At 43.7% G+C, this 16,826-nt stretch overlaps 1 protein-coding gene across 1 annotated transcript in view; it reads right to left on the bottom strand.

Annotated features, from left to right (window-relative positions):
* The window catches only part of sgsm2 (small G protein signaling modulator 2), a 237,561-nt gene that overhangs the window by 181,001 nt on the left and 39,734 nt on the right, over positions 1–16,826 (bottom strand). Inside the window, exon 3 of the mRNA XM_041198274.1 lies at positions 1,624–1,699. Within this exon, the coding sequence (XP_041054208.1) occupies positions 1,624–1,699 (76 nt within the window). The remainder of the gene's footprint in view (positions 1–1,623; positions 1,700–16,826) is intronic.

The raw sequence follows: 16,826 nt of genomic DNA, 5'->3' as shown, positions 1-16,826 counted from the left end.
CAACCGTCCGGTTGGACAAGCAGTGAAAAATTTAAGTTAATTAATAAATTAATTTAATGGCCTTAATAGGCCTTCTAATTGTTGGCGGGCGTGCTGCTGATTCTCACGCACACCCGCCTACCCGAACTATCGCATGACTGTGCATTGATGTCAGGGCGCTCGCCTTGCATCGGTCATCATGCGTCACTTCATACTCGAGCGGGTTGGGCACACGCCCACCCACCAAGGTAAAAACTCTGCCTTAAGTTAATTAATACTTTAATGGCCTTAATAGACCTTCTAATTGTCGATGGGTGTGCTGCTGATTCGCGCGTCATTTCGCACCCAAGCGACCTGTTGAGTAGAATATTCCGCCCTTGGTGTTGATGTGTATTTTCATCGTGAAGTGTGGACAAGGCTAATAAGGTTAGAATGAAAGAAGACAATTGGATAGTGGTAATGGATACAGGCAGTAACCAGCCTGTAACCCAGTGGCCCAGTTGGAATAAAGGCAGCCCAGAGGACTGGGGTAGGATGAAAGCATCACGAATGCTGCCAGGAAACTAAGTTTGCATGTGGTTGCAATGAACTGGACACTGAGGGAATGATTTCCATTTCTGTTGAGAAATGTGGCAAGTTGTTAATGCAGAGCACACAAGACACTGGTGGCCACAGTCTGTGGCACCTTGGAGACTGGGGAAGAATTTAAACTGGAGAACACCCTGTTTACCCACAAAGTAACAACCTAAAATTATATCTTCAGAAACTGCGCCTTGCCAGTTGATCAGAAAAACATCAACTATGGAAAAAAAAAAAGGAACCTCGGTCCCTGCGTGATCTGATGCACTAAACAATTGTGTTAGAAAGCAGAATTTTAGAACAAGTAATGCAAATTTCATGACCTGTCTGGATTTTAATCGGGTTCTGGCTCCAGTGGATTAAGCTGAAAGTGAAGTATTACCACGCTGAGCAGCCAAAAGTGAAAAGGTTTCATAACTACTAAATGAGTCTCATGGTTCAGGTTCACTCATTCTTCTCCTTCAAGAAGAAATTACAATACAGACAGCAGCCTGCAATATAAAATGACAAAAACAAAAATACCTGGAAAAACTCAGCAGGTCTGACAGCATCTGCAGAGAGGAACACAGTTAACGGTTTGAGTCCGAATGACTCTTCATTAGAACTAAGACATATAGAAATGAGGTGGAATATAAGCTGGTTGGGGGGAGGGGGGTGGGTGGAACAGGTAGAGCTGACACTATTAAAATGACACTTATTAGGGAGGTGAATGAATGTCAGCCAAAGGCTTGCTGCATCTCCACTCTAGACAATTCAGCCCAACAAAACTGCTCCAAACATTTGTTAGCCGTGGCAGTTCTATCCACTTAATCCCTCCAATCCTCACCTCTCAAGTATCCATCTCCCTCTTGAACTCGGTAACAGACTAGTGTACTCACTATAGCTTTTGATTGAAAGGAGAGAAGTTCTACCCAAATGCATTGAACCATTCCAAAATAACAAAGAACTTTTTTGTATGCTGCTGCGACCATGTACATCTCTTATGAATACAATTCAACAGACTTCATCGCCCACTTTTAACTTGTGCTTTCTGATCACAGGCAAGTTGTGTTTGGTGCTACTTACTACACAAGGCAATGATGTGGCTGCTGTCCTCATGCACAAACTTCCTGGTGACGGCTTCTTCCATGATTTGTTTCACCTGCAATGGCAAATAGGAAAGGAAAAAAAAAATGGGTTCAGGCAATACTTCACGGCATAGTATTTTCAAGAACAAGTCTGTAGTGTTAAATAAATAATTCATGAAGTCATCAGTGCTTTTCTTTTCGGCTCAGGGACACTGAGGGAAGGAAGGTCCGGCTTCAATTTGCTGCAACGGGAACCATGGCCAGGGTTTTACATTCGGCGTGTGGAGGGTGGGCCCGACACACCAGAGCATAAAACCGGAGCATAAAATGTCGGGCGTGTGTCCCAATGGTCGTTGCGCTGTCTCGTGATGTTTCGTTTGGCAGGCACGCGCTGGAGTTGGCTGCGCGCCCACCGATAATTGAAAGGCCTATTAAGGCCATTAGCACCTTCATTAACCTGAAATTTACGCTGCCCATCCAACCCGATGGTCAGAGGGCAGGCGAAAAGGCCAAGCGGCCTTTACATTATTTTTTAAGGAAACCTCATCCACGAGTGGGATGAGGTTTCCTAAAGCTTTTACCCCCGCCCGCTCCCGCCAAGCCCGCCCGACACGGATAAAATTCAGGCCGACAATTCAGGCTGCCCTTAGACGGGTCCAGAGCAGCTGACCACAGAAAAGTCTCTGCTCACCTCCGGTAATTCTGAGTCAGCAGTGCCAGCATTTCTGCCATCATCCCACTCTAGCTCAGCACAGGGCAGCTGAATTTGTAGTCTCCCATGCAGGGAAATGGGAAATCTGAACACATGCAACCTTTCCTCATGATATACGTCACAGAAGTGGGAAGATGGAGGGTAGCATTCTTCGACAGGGAACAGTTTACAAAGTCCTCGCGCAACTTTAAAATTTAATAACTTTGGATGTGCGTACGATAGAAGAATTCTGCTGGCAGCATATAAATGGATAATTCATACCGTTCTTAATATTAATGTTCTGGTTAATGCTGTGCTTATGCTTTCTTTCGTTTTATTTTAGATGATGAAGTGAATTGAATGTGGTAGGACAGTAGAAGAAAAGGTGAATTGTGTTTTATAGCTGAAGTCTGTAACATTAATAAAAGAGGAAATTCTATTTGTTTGTTCATGGGACGTGGGTATCACTGGCTAGGCCAACAATTATTGCCCAACATGTTCTGATGAAGAGTCATTCAGACTCGAAAGGTTAGCTGTGTTCCTCTCTGCAGATGCTGTCAGACCTGCTGAGTTTTTCCAGCTGTTTTTATTTTTGTTTCAGATTTCCAGCATCCGTGGTAGTTTGCTTTTATTTAGTGTCCATCCCTTGTTTAGTTAATTGCCATGGGTCTGGGGTCACATGTCAGCCAGACCAGGTAAGGATGGCAGATTTCCTTCCCTAAAGGACATTAATGAACCAGATGGGTTTTTACAACAATCAGCAATGGTTTCGTGGTCACCAGTATTTAATTTAAATTTCACCATCCTCCGTGGTGGGATTTAAACCCAGGTTCCCACAGCATTACCCAGAGTTTCCTGAAATGAAATACCATTATGTCACCACCTCTCCCTGCTTTCAGATATGTCATTTAAAGTTTGCCTCTATCATGTGCTCATCCAAAGGGCGGAATCGTCCGTGCCCGCTGGCATTGGACGTGTTTGGTGGCGTAAGCAGACAATATGGCGAGAAGGCCAAAAATCGGTTTCACGACGTCGTGAAACCAGTTTGCGATCGTCCACTCAGCCCATTGATGGCGGGTTGCATCTCTTGCCATTGGACCTCGGGAACCTCATTGTAATACATCTGCATATCATTATAAGGCTAGCCCGCTGGACTCATCCCCCCACGCTGGATTGTCCACCCACGTCAGTGTGGTAGTACGCCGACGTGTTTCACAACAGTATGGAAGTGACGTGGACCTGGCGAGCTGCACTTCACTCGAGACTTTAAGATTTCTTTGCCTACCTTGCTTTAGGCAGCACTCCAATCATCAGCGCCAGGCTTCACAGAGAGCACCACATCACTTTAAGTGGAGGGGTCTCGTGCGCAGGTCTCTATCTACCAGACCAGCCATAAGGCGAGGGTGGCTTTGTATGGCTGCAGGGCTAGGGCTTGCTTGGGGAAGGGGGAGAAGTGGCCTCAGGCAAGGGAAGAGGCTGCAAGGAAAGAGGTGTACTGGGGAAGCGGGGTATTCCAGGGTGTGTGTGGGGGCACAAGTTGATCTGTGCGAGTAGCATCAAGATGGTGAGGGCTGAGGAAGCAGTCTCCAGAGGAGATAGGGCCAGATGGGAATGTGAAGGTGTGTGTGAAAGAATGAGTGATATCATCTCCTGAGCTGGCAGTGAGTGAGATGCCAATGAACATGTGATGGGCTTGCGAGTGTGTGAGTTTAGGGTATTGAGATGGTTGCCTTACCCTGGCAGCACGGATGAGACCATTCATCCTCTTTCTTCACCGGATTGTCAATATCTTCTGTGCAGCATTGGCACTGACCACCACTGCCACTACCTACCATTACCTGGAGCGGTAATGTTGCTGTCCCTCCTGCGGCCAGAGTGGGGGTAGATGACATCATGGCGTGCCTCCACAGCGTCCAAAAGGCGCTCAAGGAGCGCTTCACTGAACCTGGGGGCTGCAGTCTTTTTGCCTTTCCGGGTCTTCTGTGCGGCAGCCCTGGGCTGGAAGCACTGAGATGTGCGCATGGCTGCACTTTAAGTATGGCGCCCAGCGTGCTGAAGGGGCGGGGTGGTGGCATGGTGGGCGAATTAGAGCCAGCCCGCCATGGAAATGGCGTGTTTCCTGGGAATGCATAATTAATGCAACAGATTTGAGACGACACGGCGTGAAAAGCCGCCATTGCGGCCGGACTGTTTGTTTTACCCGCCCGCAACCTCACTTAGTACAAATCTGGGATGATTCCGCACCAAGTTACTAAAGTACAAAGTTACACGAGGACTTTATAAACACCCTGTAAATGTGCCACTACATTGGCCAGGATTTTTCTTTGGTTGGGTGGCCTCAGCGGTCACAGAGCCAATCAGCGCCCGCGATTGGCTCCACAAGGCGATTTCATGTGGGCGGGCCAATTAAGCCCTGCCAAGCCTGGAACGCGAGCGGTAGCTTCCGAGTGCTACCTGTGCGGGCGGGGGGGAGGGGGGAGAGTCGGGTCTAGCGCTCTTCTGTGCATGCGCGTGCACGAGCACTTCAATCTCACCGAGGCACGAACCTGCCTCAGAGAGATTGAAGTGATTGTTAAAAATATAAATAAATACAGTAAAAATTTAATGAAACATGTCCCCTCATGTGACTGTGCTGAGATGGGACTTGTTTTCATTTTTCAAAGAAAGTTTTTAGTCACATTGTAGTAGCTTTAGGAAACCTCATCCCGCTTGTGGATGAGGTTTCCTAAAAAACGTGAAGGCCCCTTGGCCTTTTCGCCTGTCCGCCAATCGTTAGGTTGGATGGGCAGCATAATTAGTTCGTTAATGGCCTTAATAGGCCTTTCAATTATTGGCAGATGCACAACCGACTCAGGCGCGCGCCCACCTAACAAAATATTGCGAGACAGCGCGATGATGTCGGGACACACACCTGATTTCATTGTGCGTCATTTTACGTTCCGGTGTGTCGGGCCCGCCCGCGCACGCCGAGTGTAAAATTCTGCCCATTGTTTCAAACAAAACAGCCCTTCATACCAGCCCCGCCACGCGATAAGATCACGGCTGATCTATTTTTTTTTATATTCGTTCATGGGATGTGGGCTTTGCTGGTTGGGCCAGCATTTATTGTACATTGCTAGTTGCCCTTGAAAAGGTGGTGGTGAGCTGCCTTCTTGAACTGCTGCAGTCCATGAGGTGTCGGTACCGTTAGGAAGATGGTTCCAGGATTTTGACCCAGCGACAGTGAAGGAACGGCGAGATATTTCCAAGTCAGGATGGCGAGTGACTTGGAGGGGAACTGCCAGGTGGTGGCGTTCCTATGTATATGCTGCCCTTGTCCTTCTAGATAGTAATGGTCATGGGTTTGGAAGGTGCTTCTTCAACACCAAACAAAAACATTGCTTAATTTTATAAATAGCGTCCGGGAAATCCAACAGACCAAAGGAGACCTTTTCAACCCTGGGTTGGACCACGTGCAGTGTTAAGTTCAAGGGATGTGTGGAAGGTTGCCTCTTTCAGGAGTTCTTGCAGCATTGATTGACACCTCACTCTACAGCTACAGTGTCATTTCTATGTTGTGACAAAGTGGGAACTGATTCACCAATGTAGTATTGCGCCTTCAAGTCCACCTTATAACCTCTCATAAATTTAGGTGTTACGAACATATGAACAAGGTGTAGGAGTAGGCCATTCAACTCCTCGAGCCCCTCTTATACCTTTATACAAAACAAAACAATCAGTCAATGCAATGAATGTTTCAGCCATTGTCCGGACAACATTATGAAATAAAAATATAGAAAATTAAAATCATCTTTCTGGTAGCCAATAGCACAGATTGAAAAGAGAGAAATGCTACCCAGAAAAGAGATGAAAACCCCAGTCACTGCCAAGTAATTAGAAATTGTTTACTCTTTTGAATTAATTCTCCATTATGTTGGTGATGTTTGTTAAGGTGATTTTTCATTTATTTGAGAAAATAACAAATATTAAAGTATTTTCTTACAATTTCACTTTTTCAGGACATTGGATTGAAATCCCACTGTGCGTTATTAGTAACAAGCATGTTAATATGTTCATGTGAAATTTCATGTGTGTCCCTCATTCCAGCATTTCTTGCTCCTTTGACAAAATAGGGAATATGAAATTTTATACAACTGTGATGCTTACTGAACTGTGCCCTATTATTGATGCACTGGACAATGTTCAACACAAAGCATCTCCACACTCGCCCCCACCTACAAAGGAAACAGGCAGCTTTCAGGTACACCTACAACTTGAATAAACACAATACTACGTTCTAGACTCTCGCTGAGGTATTCCACAGGTAGAATGGATTAAGTGCCAGGCGATCTTTGGAGAACACACAGCATTTTGCTTTTCTTCCCAGTAGCCATTCCATTCGACTGACTTTTACTTCTTTAGTACCCTTTGCTGCAGGAAGGGGTCTCTATTCGGGGAAGGGGGGAATAGAAAATCAGTGATCATGAGTAGAAGGGAAAGAGAGGAAATAAGGCAGCACTGAAATGGGCAGCCAAAGGCATGATTGTGCAGGAAGGTTCGGAGGAAGTTTTCATAAGCAGGAAGGGAGTTGGCAAAGTGGGACGAAAACCAGGAATGACGTTCTGGAGACAGAAGCACATTAATGGATTAGGGAACAAAGTGCATCACAGTGTCAGAAGATTGAAGAGCGCACAAGAAGGTAGATGGTTGCAGCATTTCACCACAGTAGGGCGGGGCAAGGCAACAGAGGATTTAAAGGGAGGGGAAAGAATTTTGATTGTAACTTACTGGAACATGGACAGTCAGTGATATTTGGAGAGGTTAAGAGAATGGGCTGACAGGACGGTGAGAGCAGTTAGAACAGTATTTTAAATAACTTGTTACTTGTAGGGGGTTGAGGTGGAAAGACTAGCTGGGAGAGTATTAGAGGGGTCAAGCCTTGGGCTGAAGAACACATGGTCTAGGGTTGCCGTAGAGTTAGGGAAGGAGAGGGGCAATGTCGTGAAGATGAAGAAAGCAATCATGATCAGATGGAGGTGCAGGAGGAAGCTGAGCTCAGGATTGAGCAGTTCACCGAGTTCTGCACCTCACAAGATGGCAGCTGGGAAAAGTGAAGGTTTGAAAGCCAGTGGGAGGGTGGGAGGGGTGTGGTTGGGGTGGGGAGTTTGTCAGGGTCGGGGAGGACGGCACACAGGGACTGATGGTAGATGAAGAGGGTGGCTTCAGTTTTGCTGACATTAAGCTAGAAAAAATTGTGGCTCATTCAGGTTTCGATTGTGGACAGCAAGTTGTAGAGTTAGGCAAGAAAGTTGGTGGGGTGGGGGGGGGGAGCGTGGTCATTCGCATAGATATAGATGTGAACACTTGGATACCCAGGATACTGAAACCTAGGGCTGGATTTTGCAGCCCTCTACTGGCATGTTTGAAGGCAGAGGGCTTGTAAAATGCAGTGTGTGGCCTGCCTGCCGCCTTCCTGCCATTCCCCCAACCTGTCTCCCATTTTACAGGGGATGGTGGAGGGAGCGAGCGGCTTGCTCGCCCTTGGCCTATAAATGGCCACCTAAGTGCCTAATCCCACATGCTGTTTTAACAAGGAAAGCGGGTAGCCTGTCAGCTTTTACTGGGAAAGCTAATGTCCGGCTTGAAGGAGGAGCTCCTTTGGGGCATTCCCTGTGCCCATTGGAGGCATCCACCCCCATCTCCCTTTAGTCTTCCCCCCCTCCTCTGAAACCCGGCCCCCACCTCCCTCACCCCCCTTCCTGGAGTCTGCCTGCCAATACCTCAGACTTACCTTTGGTCCAGCTTCCCTAGCCTACTCTTACTCAGGTTCTGGCTGTAGTCCCAGCACTGGCCACTGCTTGAACCTGGCGCTGCTGGGACTTCAGAGCTGCCAGCCAATCGGATTGGCCAGCAACTCTTTAAGGCGGGGCTACCTTCCCAGATGGGGGCCGGAAACTCACCCTGAGCTAATTAATGTCCTGCTAAATGTAAAAAGGCTGTGGAACAGCCACCTTTTTCATGGGCAGGCTCTTAGCTGGCTCCTTAGTTGAGGGGAGGACAGGGGATATGGCACCCTGTACAATTCCAGCCCCTAGTCTTTACACTCCTACAAGCTTTTATTTAAACACTTTCAGTCTGCTTCCCACACACAGACAGACAGACACACACACAGGTCCCCAGTTAATGTCCAGCAGCTGAATACAATTAATATGGGTGCTAACCCTGTGCTTCTCGATATCACAGTGGTTAGTGTGTAAACGGTAAAGAGGAGAGAGACCAAGGAAATACCTGTGGCACACTGGACACTAACATGCAGGCAGAGGAAGAGACATTATAGGAAATAAGGTAAGGTCACTGCAACAAATAGAAGCAGGTCCGTAAAGAAATTAGTGCCACAGTGATAGGCCACAGCAGTTCATATATAGGGAGAATTTTATAAATTTATTCAGTAAGGTGTAAGGGTGTTGTAGATTCAGGGTTTTGAATGCCTATAGATTGGGGACTCAACTAATCAACAGAATTTGAAAATATGGCATCTGGTTCAGGGATTCTTTTTACTGTTACATTGTATAAATCAGCATGACTTCTAAATACATACACTGAATAAAGAGAATTTGTGGGTACTATGTGGAGAAGAGGAACAGTGTAAAGGTGCTGCCCTGAATATCACACGCTATGGCTGTCTATAAAGTTTACTGCATCTCTAAACTGCTTTGGTTAATAAAGGCAAGCAGGCAAACACAAGGCACTGCAGCTTCAAATAGCAATAAAATTATAAGCCTGTGCAAATATTTGCTTTGGGCATTAATGTGCAGATGGGAAGGTGCCACATCGCTGTGCACTGGAGATTTCTAAGACCTTTTATAACCCAAGTTCTTTTTATGTTTTGCTCTAGTGAAACAAAAGACTTGAATGTTTTCCAGGTGAATTATCACACTCTATGAATCAGGGCATGTGAGATTTTACAAATAAAATATATTTCTAACAATCATAAAATAAAATGTTTGAACAGGCAGTGATTCTGTGAATACTGTCACAGCATCATTTAACTGAAAAATATCCTCATCTCCGGAAGGTGCCTGCTCACACTGCTACAATTTTCTACCTTGAAGACAAGGGCATGGAGGGTATTAGTGACAACTTTAATGCTGTCCTTTGGGATCAGCTAACAGTGGTGATGGTATAAAAGCACAGCAGTTCAGCAGCACCCTCTGGGATTGAAGTTGGACACCGTACCTCGATGGTCAGAGAAGCCTCATCTAGGTGGAGCAAGAACATAGCCATGCACCGATCAGAGTGAAGGAGTAAAAGAAACCAGCACAGATCAGTATGTATGCCACTATGTAAATAATTACACATGGGAGTGTTCATGCAAATCTGCACATTCTGGAAGTCTGAACAAGGCCAACATCTGGAATGGGAAAAGGTGGGTGAATGTTTCAGGTGAAAATCTTTTGTGAGCATGAACTGTGGGTTCTAACAAAGGGTTTCTATCCAATGCATTTTCAAATGATGATGGAACTGCCGTATACTGCCTGCCTATTCCGATTGCATCAATAGGGAACGCATAGTGGTTATATTATTGAACTAGTAATCCACAGACCTGGACGAATGGTAAGTTCAAATCCTACCATAACAGGTGGAGAATTAAAATTCAGTTAATAAATAAATCTTGAATTAAAATTAAAAAACTTATATGAACAATGGTGACTCAAACTACCAATTGTCATAAAAACCCATCTGGTTCACTAATGCCCTTTAGGGAAGGAACTCTGCCGTCCTTATCCAGTTTGGTCTCCATGTGGCTCCAGACCAACCACAGCAATGAGGTCGGCTCTTAACTGCTTTCTGAAGTGACCCAGCAGGTAATGGCCTTGCCACATCCTGTGAATTAATATAAAGTTGAATTCTGTTTGTGTGAGTGTGTGCGCACACAGGCGCACAGAAGGAAGGAATATTACGCTCAAACTCCTTGCAATGAGAGTGCAGGACAAGAGGGCAGGTTTAAAAGCTAAGGTGTGATGGGATAAAAGTGCAGTACTTACTCAAGTTTTTTTTTAAAAACACATTCTCAGGAAGTGAGTATCATTGGCAAGACCAGCATTCCCTAGATGCCCTGAGAAGATGGTGTTCAGCCTCCTTTTTAAACTCCTGCAGGCCATGTAGCATTCTTTTCAGAAGGTTCTGCAACTGAATAGCTTAGAAGGCCTTTAGCAGACAGTTAATAGCCATTCCATGTTTTTGTGGGACTGGAGTCACATATAGGACACGCAAAGGACAATGCGTCATTAGTGAAGCAGCAGGACTTTTTGTGACAACGCAACAGTTTCTTGATCATTTTACTTTTTTTTTTGTTATCTTTTACTTTTTTAATTAACTGAAGTCAAATTCTCGAATTACCATCGTTGGACTTGAACATACATTTCCTGGGTCATTATAATAATGGAATAAAAGGGACAAAGGCAGCATGGGTAATTTAATAATTAATTGATGTGTAGTTGGCTGAGTGTTAGGAAACACAGAGTAGTAGTGGATGGTTGACTATAGGAAGGTATATGGTAGGGTTCCCCAGGGGCTGGTGCTAGGAACCCCAGTTCTCTTGATATACGTTAATAACCTAATCTTTGGTGTAAGGGGCACAATTTCAAAATTTGTGTATAGCATTGTGAACTGAGAGGAGGATAGTCATAAACTTCAAGAGGACAAGACAGATGCATGGCAGATTAAATTTAAAGCAGAGAAGTGTGAAATGATGCATTTCGGTAGGAAGAATGAAGAGAAGCAATTTAAAAAAAATAAAGGGTACAATTCTAAAAGTGGTGCCGGAGCAGAGGGACCTGGGTATATATTTTCAAATCATTGAATAAGGCAGGGCAGGTTGAGAAAGTGGCTAATAAGACATACAGGATCATAGGGGCATAAAGTATAAAAGCGATGAAGTTATGATGAGTCAGTGGAAAACACTGGTTTGGCCTCAAGTGGAATATTGCATCCAGTCTGGGCACCACACTTTAGGAAGGGTGTGAAGGTATTAGAGAGGGTGCAGGAAAGATTCACAAGAATGGTTTCAGGTATGAGAAACTTCAGTTACATAGATACATTGAAGAAGCTGGACTGTTCTCAGAGAAGATACAATTTTGAGGAGATTTGATAAAGGTATTCAAAATCTTGAGCGGTCTGGAAAGATTAGATAAAGAGATGCTGTTCCTGTTGGCACAAGGATTGAGAACAAGACAACACCAAATTAGGTAATTGGCAAAAGAAGCAACGATGATGTGAGGAAAAACCTTTTTATGCAGCAAATGGTTAGGATCTGGAACGTACTGCCTGAGAGTGTGTTGGGGAGGAAGATTCAATTGAGGCCTTAAAATAATTATCTGAAGTGAAAATATTTTCAGGGCTATAGGGAAAAGGTAGGCAAGTGGGACTAGCTGAGAACCAGCATGGACATGAGGGGCTGAATGGTCCCAGCACAGGAAGAGGCCATCCTATGATTAGTCCAAGCCTCTGGAATACTTGTGCAGTAACAATCATGACACTACCAAGTACATAAGTGCTTTTAAGATTCTTTGAAAAAATTTCTACATCGCTTTTTTGTTTACAAAAAAGGACCAGGTTTTATCTAACAGAAATAAAGCTTTTCAACTCTGCATAAATGGTTTTGCCTCAAGAACAGTACATCATTATACTCCCAAGCATCTAACATTTATTTCTCGAAGGATTCAAGGTAATTAATGAGCCTTTAATACTTTCGTGATGGCCTAGAAATTACTTTTTAAAAATTCATGTTGTTGAATTCTTAAAAATGCAAAAACCCAGAAGTGCTATACTGGTGTACCTCAGAGTATCAGTAGGGTAATGCCACAGGCTTGGGAGTCAGGGAAGTGGCAGTTGGGAGGGGGTGGGGGAGTGGTGGGTTTCAGTTGTTAGTTCCTGTGTGTGTGCCACTCTCTCAAATGGAGAGTTATCAATTCTACCCACGCCAGTATGACACAGTGCTGAATGGAGGGGCATGAACATCTTCAAAAGGAGGCATGAGGAAACGCTCTTGTGCATCCCTAACAGGCTGGTTTTGATGCACTCAGGTTTGATCCGTTGGCCAAGGACACATCAGGGATTGTACCTGGAAACTACCTGGCGTTTGTGCCTCAGTTTCACACTGGGTGATGTGTATACCAAATCAGCCAATGTGGAAGAGAGTCACACTTCAAACAATTTCCTCCCCCTCCTTCCAAATTAGATTATCTCCCACTTCATCCTAGAGGATGGTCTAGATGGTGGGGTTTACACAGCCATTCATTATTCAACATTATGACGCTGCGTATCCAGCAAGGGGAGATGGTGGGTAGTGGTAATGTGACACCAGTAATCCAAAGGCTCAAGCTAATGCTTTAAAAATCTATCTGGTTCACAAATGCCCTTTAGAGAAGGAAATCTGCTGTCTGTACCTGGTCTGGCCTACATGTGACTCCTGACCAGCAGCAATTGGTTGACTGTTAACTGTCCTCTGCAATGACTGAACAGGCTGCTCAGTTCAAGGGCGATGATGGATGGGCAATAAATGCTGGCTCCATTAAAGAGTAAAGAACAAAAAGATTCAACTAACAGAACAAACATTCCTATGAAGTTCTCCATCCAGTGGCTCAGCTGAAAACTAGCTATCCATGTAGAGGGAAATCAATATTTAAATGACAGTGGAGCCTTGAACTCAAATCCTTATCATTACAGACAGGAGACAACACCACTTTTGCAACAATTTGGCACTCACTACTGCAGTCAATTCTGACTCGAAACAAATTTAATCAGCCTGTATTAAAGAGCCTCAGTAACTGCTGCATCCGAGTGTTATTGGAAACCAAACATTGAAAACAAATTGACAGTTTGGTTTGACATTCAGCTGCCTGTTAAATGTAACATGACAGTTAGCAAATGCACTTCTTATTCATACAGTATAATAAGTCAAGCCACAAGATCAATTTTGAATGCAAGTACCTTAGTCTAGTTATAATTAAAAATTAGCAACAACAGCCAAAATTAATCTTTGATTTCCACACAGGGGCCTTTGGCAAAAGCAACAGATATGCAGATAAATACAGTAATGACAAAACAAGTTGATTGCCACAAAGCCTGGGGGCTTTGTTTTCCATCTGTAGTCTCACTTTTTATATTTACAGTACACAGAAACAAATGTCCTCTGCTTCTTATGATTATTATAAATTTAAGAGCTTATCTTAGAAATACTCTTGGGCACGGTGGTATTAGTCACTCTTTTAAGTGTTCTGAGCAGCTTACGTTAAGGGTGTGCCCATACTGACCGATATCTAATGACACAGTAGCATTTAGGTCAGGGGTTTAACAGTAGTTTTTCGCTGTGTTCTGAACCGGAATTTTATGCCTTTCACAAGTGCAACTTGAATCCTTTTATAGGTGGACCAAGAAAACACAGATGAGGCCACGGACAAATTGTTGCTCTGAATGTTCAGTGCATCAATTATGAATGGACCCACTACATTCAAATTACACAGCTTGTCTTCATGCAATAATACAAAATAATGAAGATATCAAACTTCCTCACAATAGTGGGTTGTTGTACTTGACAAACAAAATAACTCAACTATATTGCATTGTGATTTCAGAGACTGGGCCATTACAACTTGCTGTTTAAAACCCAACAGATTTTGCACCCTTGGCCGCCTGTGTCTCTGTTCACAGTTAGAAGGGACCAAAGACTTACCAGCAAAATTGTTACAAGATATTTATTAATTGCTGAGACTGGATAACAAATTGATTATTTACAATCTATAATGCGACTAGATCAAAGCCTCACTCGTTAATATGGTAACCACCAACGCTTTCAGAGTCATCTTAAATTGAGTGAACACAGCTTTCTTTAAAAATCAAACATTTAGAAGTATTTAAAAAGCAAAATACTGCAGATGCTGGAAATCTGAAATAAAAACAGACAACACTGGAAGAACTCAGCGGGTCTGGCTGCATCTGTGGAGAGAGAAGAAGAGTTAATGGCCAGGATTTTCACATTGGTGTGCAGGGGACTGGCCTGGCATGCTGATGCGTAAAATGATGCGCGGTGACACTGGGCGTGCATCCTGACATCATTCAGATCTTTTGTTCGGCGGGTGCGTGCCTGCCAAACTGTCAAAGGCCTGTTAAGGCCATTTAAAAACCAATTAAAGTGGTTATCAAAGCTGCCTGTCCAACCGTACGGTCGGCGGGCAGGTGAAGAGCCCAAGCGGCCTTTGCGTTTTTCAGGAAACCTCATCCACGGGCGGGATGAGGTTTCCTGAAGGTTTTATTAAATAAATAAATAAATAAATAATTTTTGCTCAATTCATGAACATGTCCCAGATCATGTGACACTGTCACATGAGGGGACATGTATAAATAATTTTTTTAAACTTTCTTCATTAAAAATTCTCAATATGTTCTTAATCTCCCCGAGACAGCTCCGTGCCTCAGGAAGATTTCTGCGCTCTTTCATGCGCATGCCTTAATTGGCCCGCCCACGTAAAATGGCAGCACGGAGCCGACTGCGGGTGGCGATTGGCTCTGCCCCCACCTGCTCCCGACCGACATGGGAACAATTCTCCCCAATGTTGTTTCGAGTCCAATATGAATCTTCTTCAGGAGCTGTCCTAGCCAGCAGTTAGTACTTAACTAACACTTAGAAAGAACAGATTGCCTGGTCACCTACTTCTTTTCTGATTGTTTCACCTTGTGCGTAAAGCAGCTGGCATCTCCCTACTTTACAACTGTGACTATATTGCAAAAGTATTTAATTGTAAGTAAGGCATTTTGAACATCCTGAGATTCTAAAAAGGTACTAAATAATTGCAAGTTACTCCTTTTACATGCGCTTACTGCTCCTTGCCTGCATTCTCAGTCTTTAAATTAAAGCACATTACACTGTCTCCAATTCTAACTCATTCTTTATTCATTTCTGAAACTCTTTCCCAGGCTTCCCTTCCTTGACTTATCTCTCCTTCACTCCTTGTTGGTACTCTGGCATTTCAGCCTTGTTGGAATTCTGTAGTATAGGCCTTGATTAACCCATTCAAATCTCTCAGGAAGGGCAAAAAGACCCATAACATTAATCATCCCAAAAGGCTCAATAAAAATCCAAAAACTGCAGCATGTATACCAAGTCCAAAAATACAAACACATTCAACCGGGTTTGTATCTGGCCTTCCCCCACCACCCCCATCCCCCTCCTCCTCCTCCAACTCCCCCCGCACCACCCCACCCCAAGGCCAGCAAATCTAAAACCAGGCAAGATATAGAGGGTGGAATAAAAACAGAAAATGCTGGAAAAACTCAACAGGTTCGGCAGCATCTGTGGAGAGAGAAACAGAGTTAACATTTCGAGTCCATGTAACTCTCCTTCAGAGCTCTGAAGAAGAGTCATGCGGACTCAGTGTTAATTCCGTTTGCCTCTCCACACATGCTGCCTGATCTGCTGAGTTTTTCCAGCATTTTCTGTTTTTATTTCAGATTTCCAGCATCCGCAATATTTTGCTTTCATCAACAGAGGGTGGGATCGTGCCTTCAGTTGTGAAATTTGTTTTGTTGATAATAGTTCGCTGAAAACCTTATCAGCAATGTTTTAATTGTATAACATTCCAAAATAAGTGGAAAAAATGAATTATTAAAATCATTGCCATGTTAGCATTCTTTGTTTACAATTTCCGAATAGACCACCCACAAACACAGACCATTTTGTTCAAAAAAGGACAGACACCAATCCTAAATACAACTGCATACCAATTGTTAATATTCCCCAATATCAACATGTATTGCTTATAAATTCCTGATATCAGAAATTATGTAGTGAACTCCCTAACATACCTCTTATTGTAGCTTGTGTTTTGTATTCCTAACTGTGACAGTTTTAGAAACAGGCTTTAAGGTAATAAAGTATATATTAGATAGGGATGTTCCTGGAATGTAAAGTGTAAAATAAAAACTCGCATATCGCATCTCAAAAATGTGTCTAAAGAACTTAACATACAATAAATTAGCTTGAAGTGCAAGTTGTTAAGTGGGGCAAATACAGCAGCCATTTTTGCAGACATAGGTTCCAAATACAGTAAGGAAATAGATGGCCAGTTCGTGGCTTTTAGTGATACTGGTTCAAAGAGAGACAATGGCTAGGATTCTAGGAAAACTCACAGCTCTCCTCCGAATGGTGCACTGGGATGTTTGCTGACCCATATGAACCACTAACCAAGCTCCTTTCTGCCAGTTCAAACGTCTTTGTGATTTTATAGAAGCCAAAAGCGCAAAGATTAATTACAGCAAGCCACTGGAGAGGGGTACATTGCTTTCAATGTTTGATAATCAGATCTATTTTTATTGAAGCAGCGGTTCTATCTACTTTGATAAACATATTTATAACCCGAAATCAAATCAGATTGTCATCTTTCATATCTGTTTCTGTAATATTTTTCTGCAAACATTAGTATACTTGTAAAGATCTGTGTAGTCAGTAAGTGTGAACAGAACTGCAGCATAAC

Source organism: Carcharodon carcharias, chromosome 10 (genome assembly GCF_017639515.1).
Source record: "Carcharodon carcharias isolate sCarCar2 chromosome 10, sCarCar2.pri, whole genome shotgun sequence".
Lineage (NCBI taxonomy): Eukaryota > Metazoa > Chordata > Chondrichthyes > Lamniformes > Lamnidae > Carcharodon > Carcharodon carcharias.
Note: the sequence above shows the minus strand (reverse complement) of the source record. Positions and strands in the feature narration are given on the sequence as shown.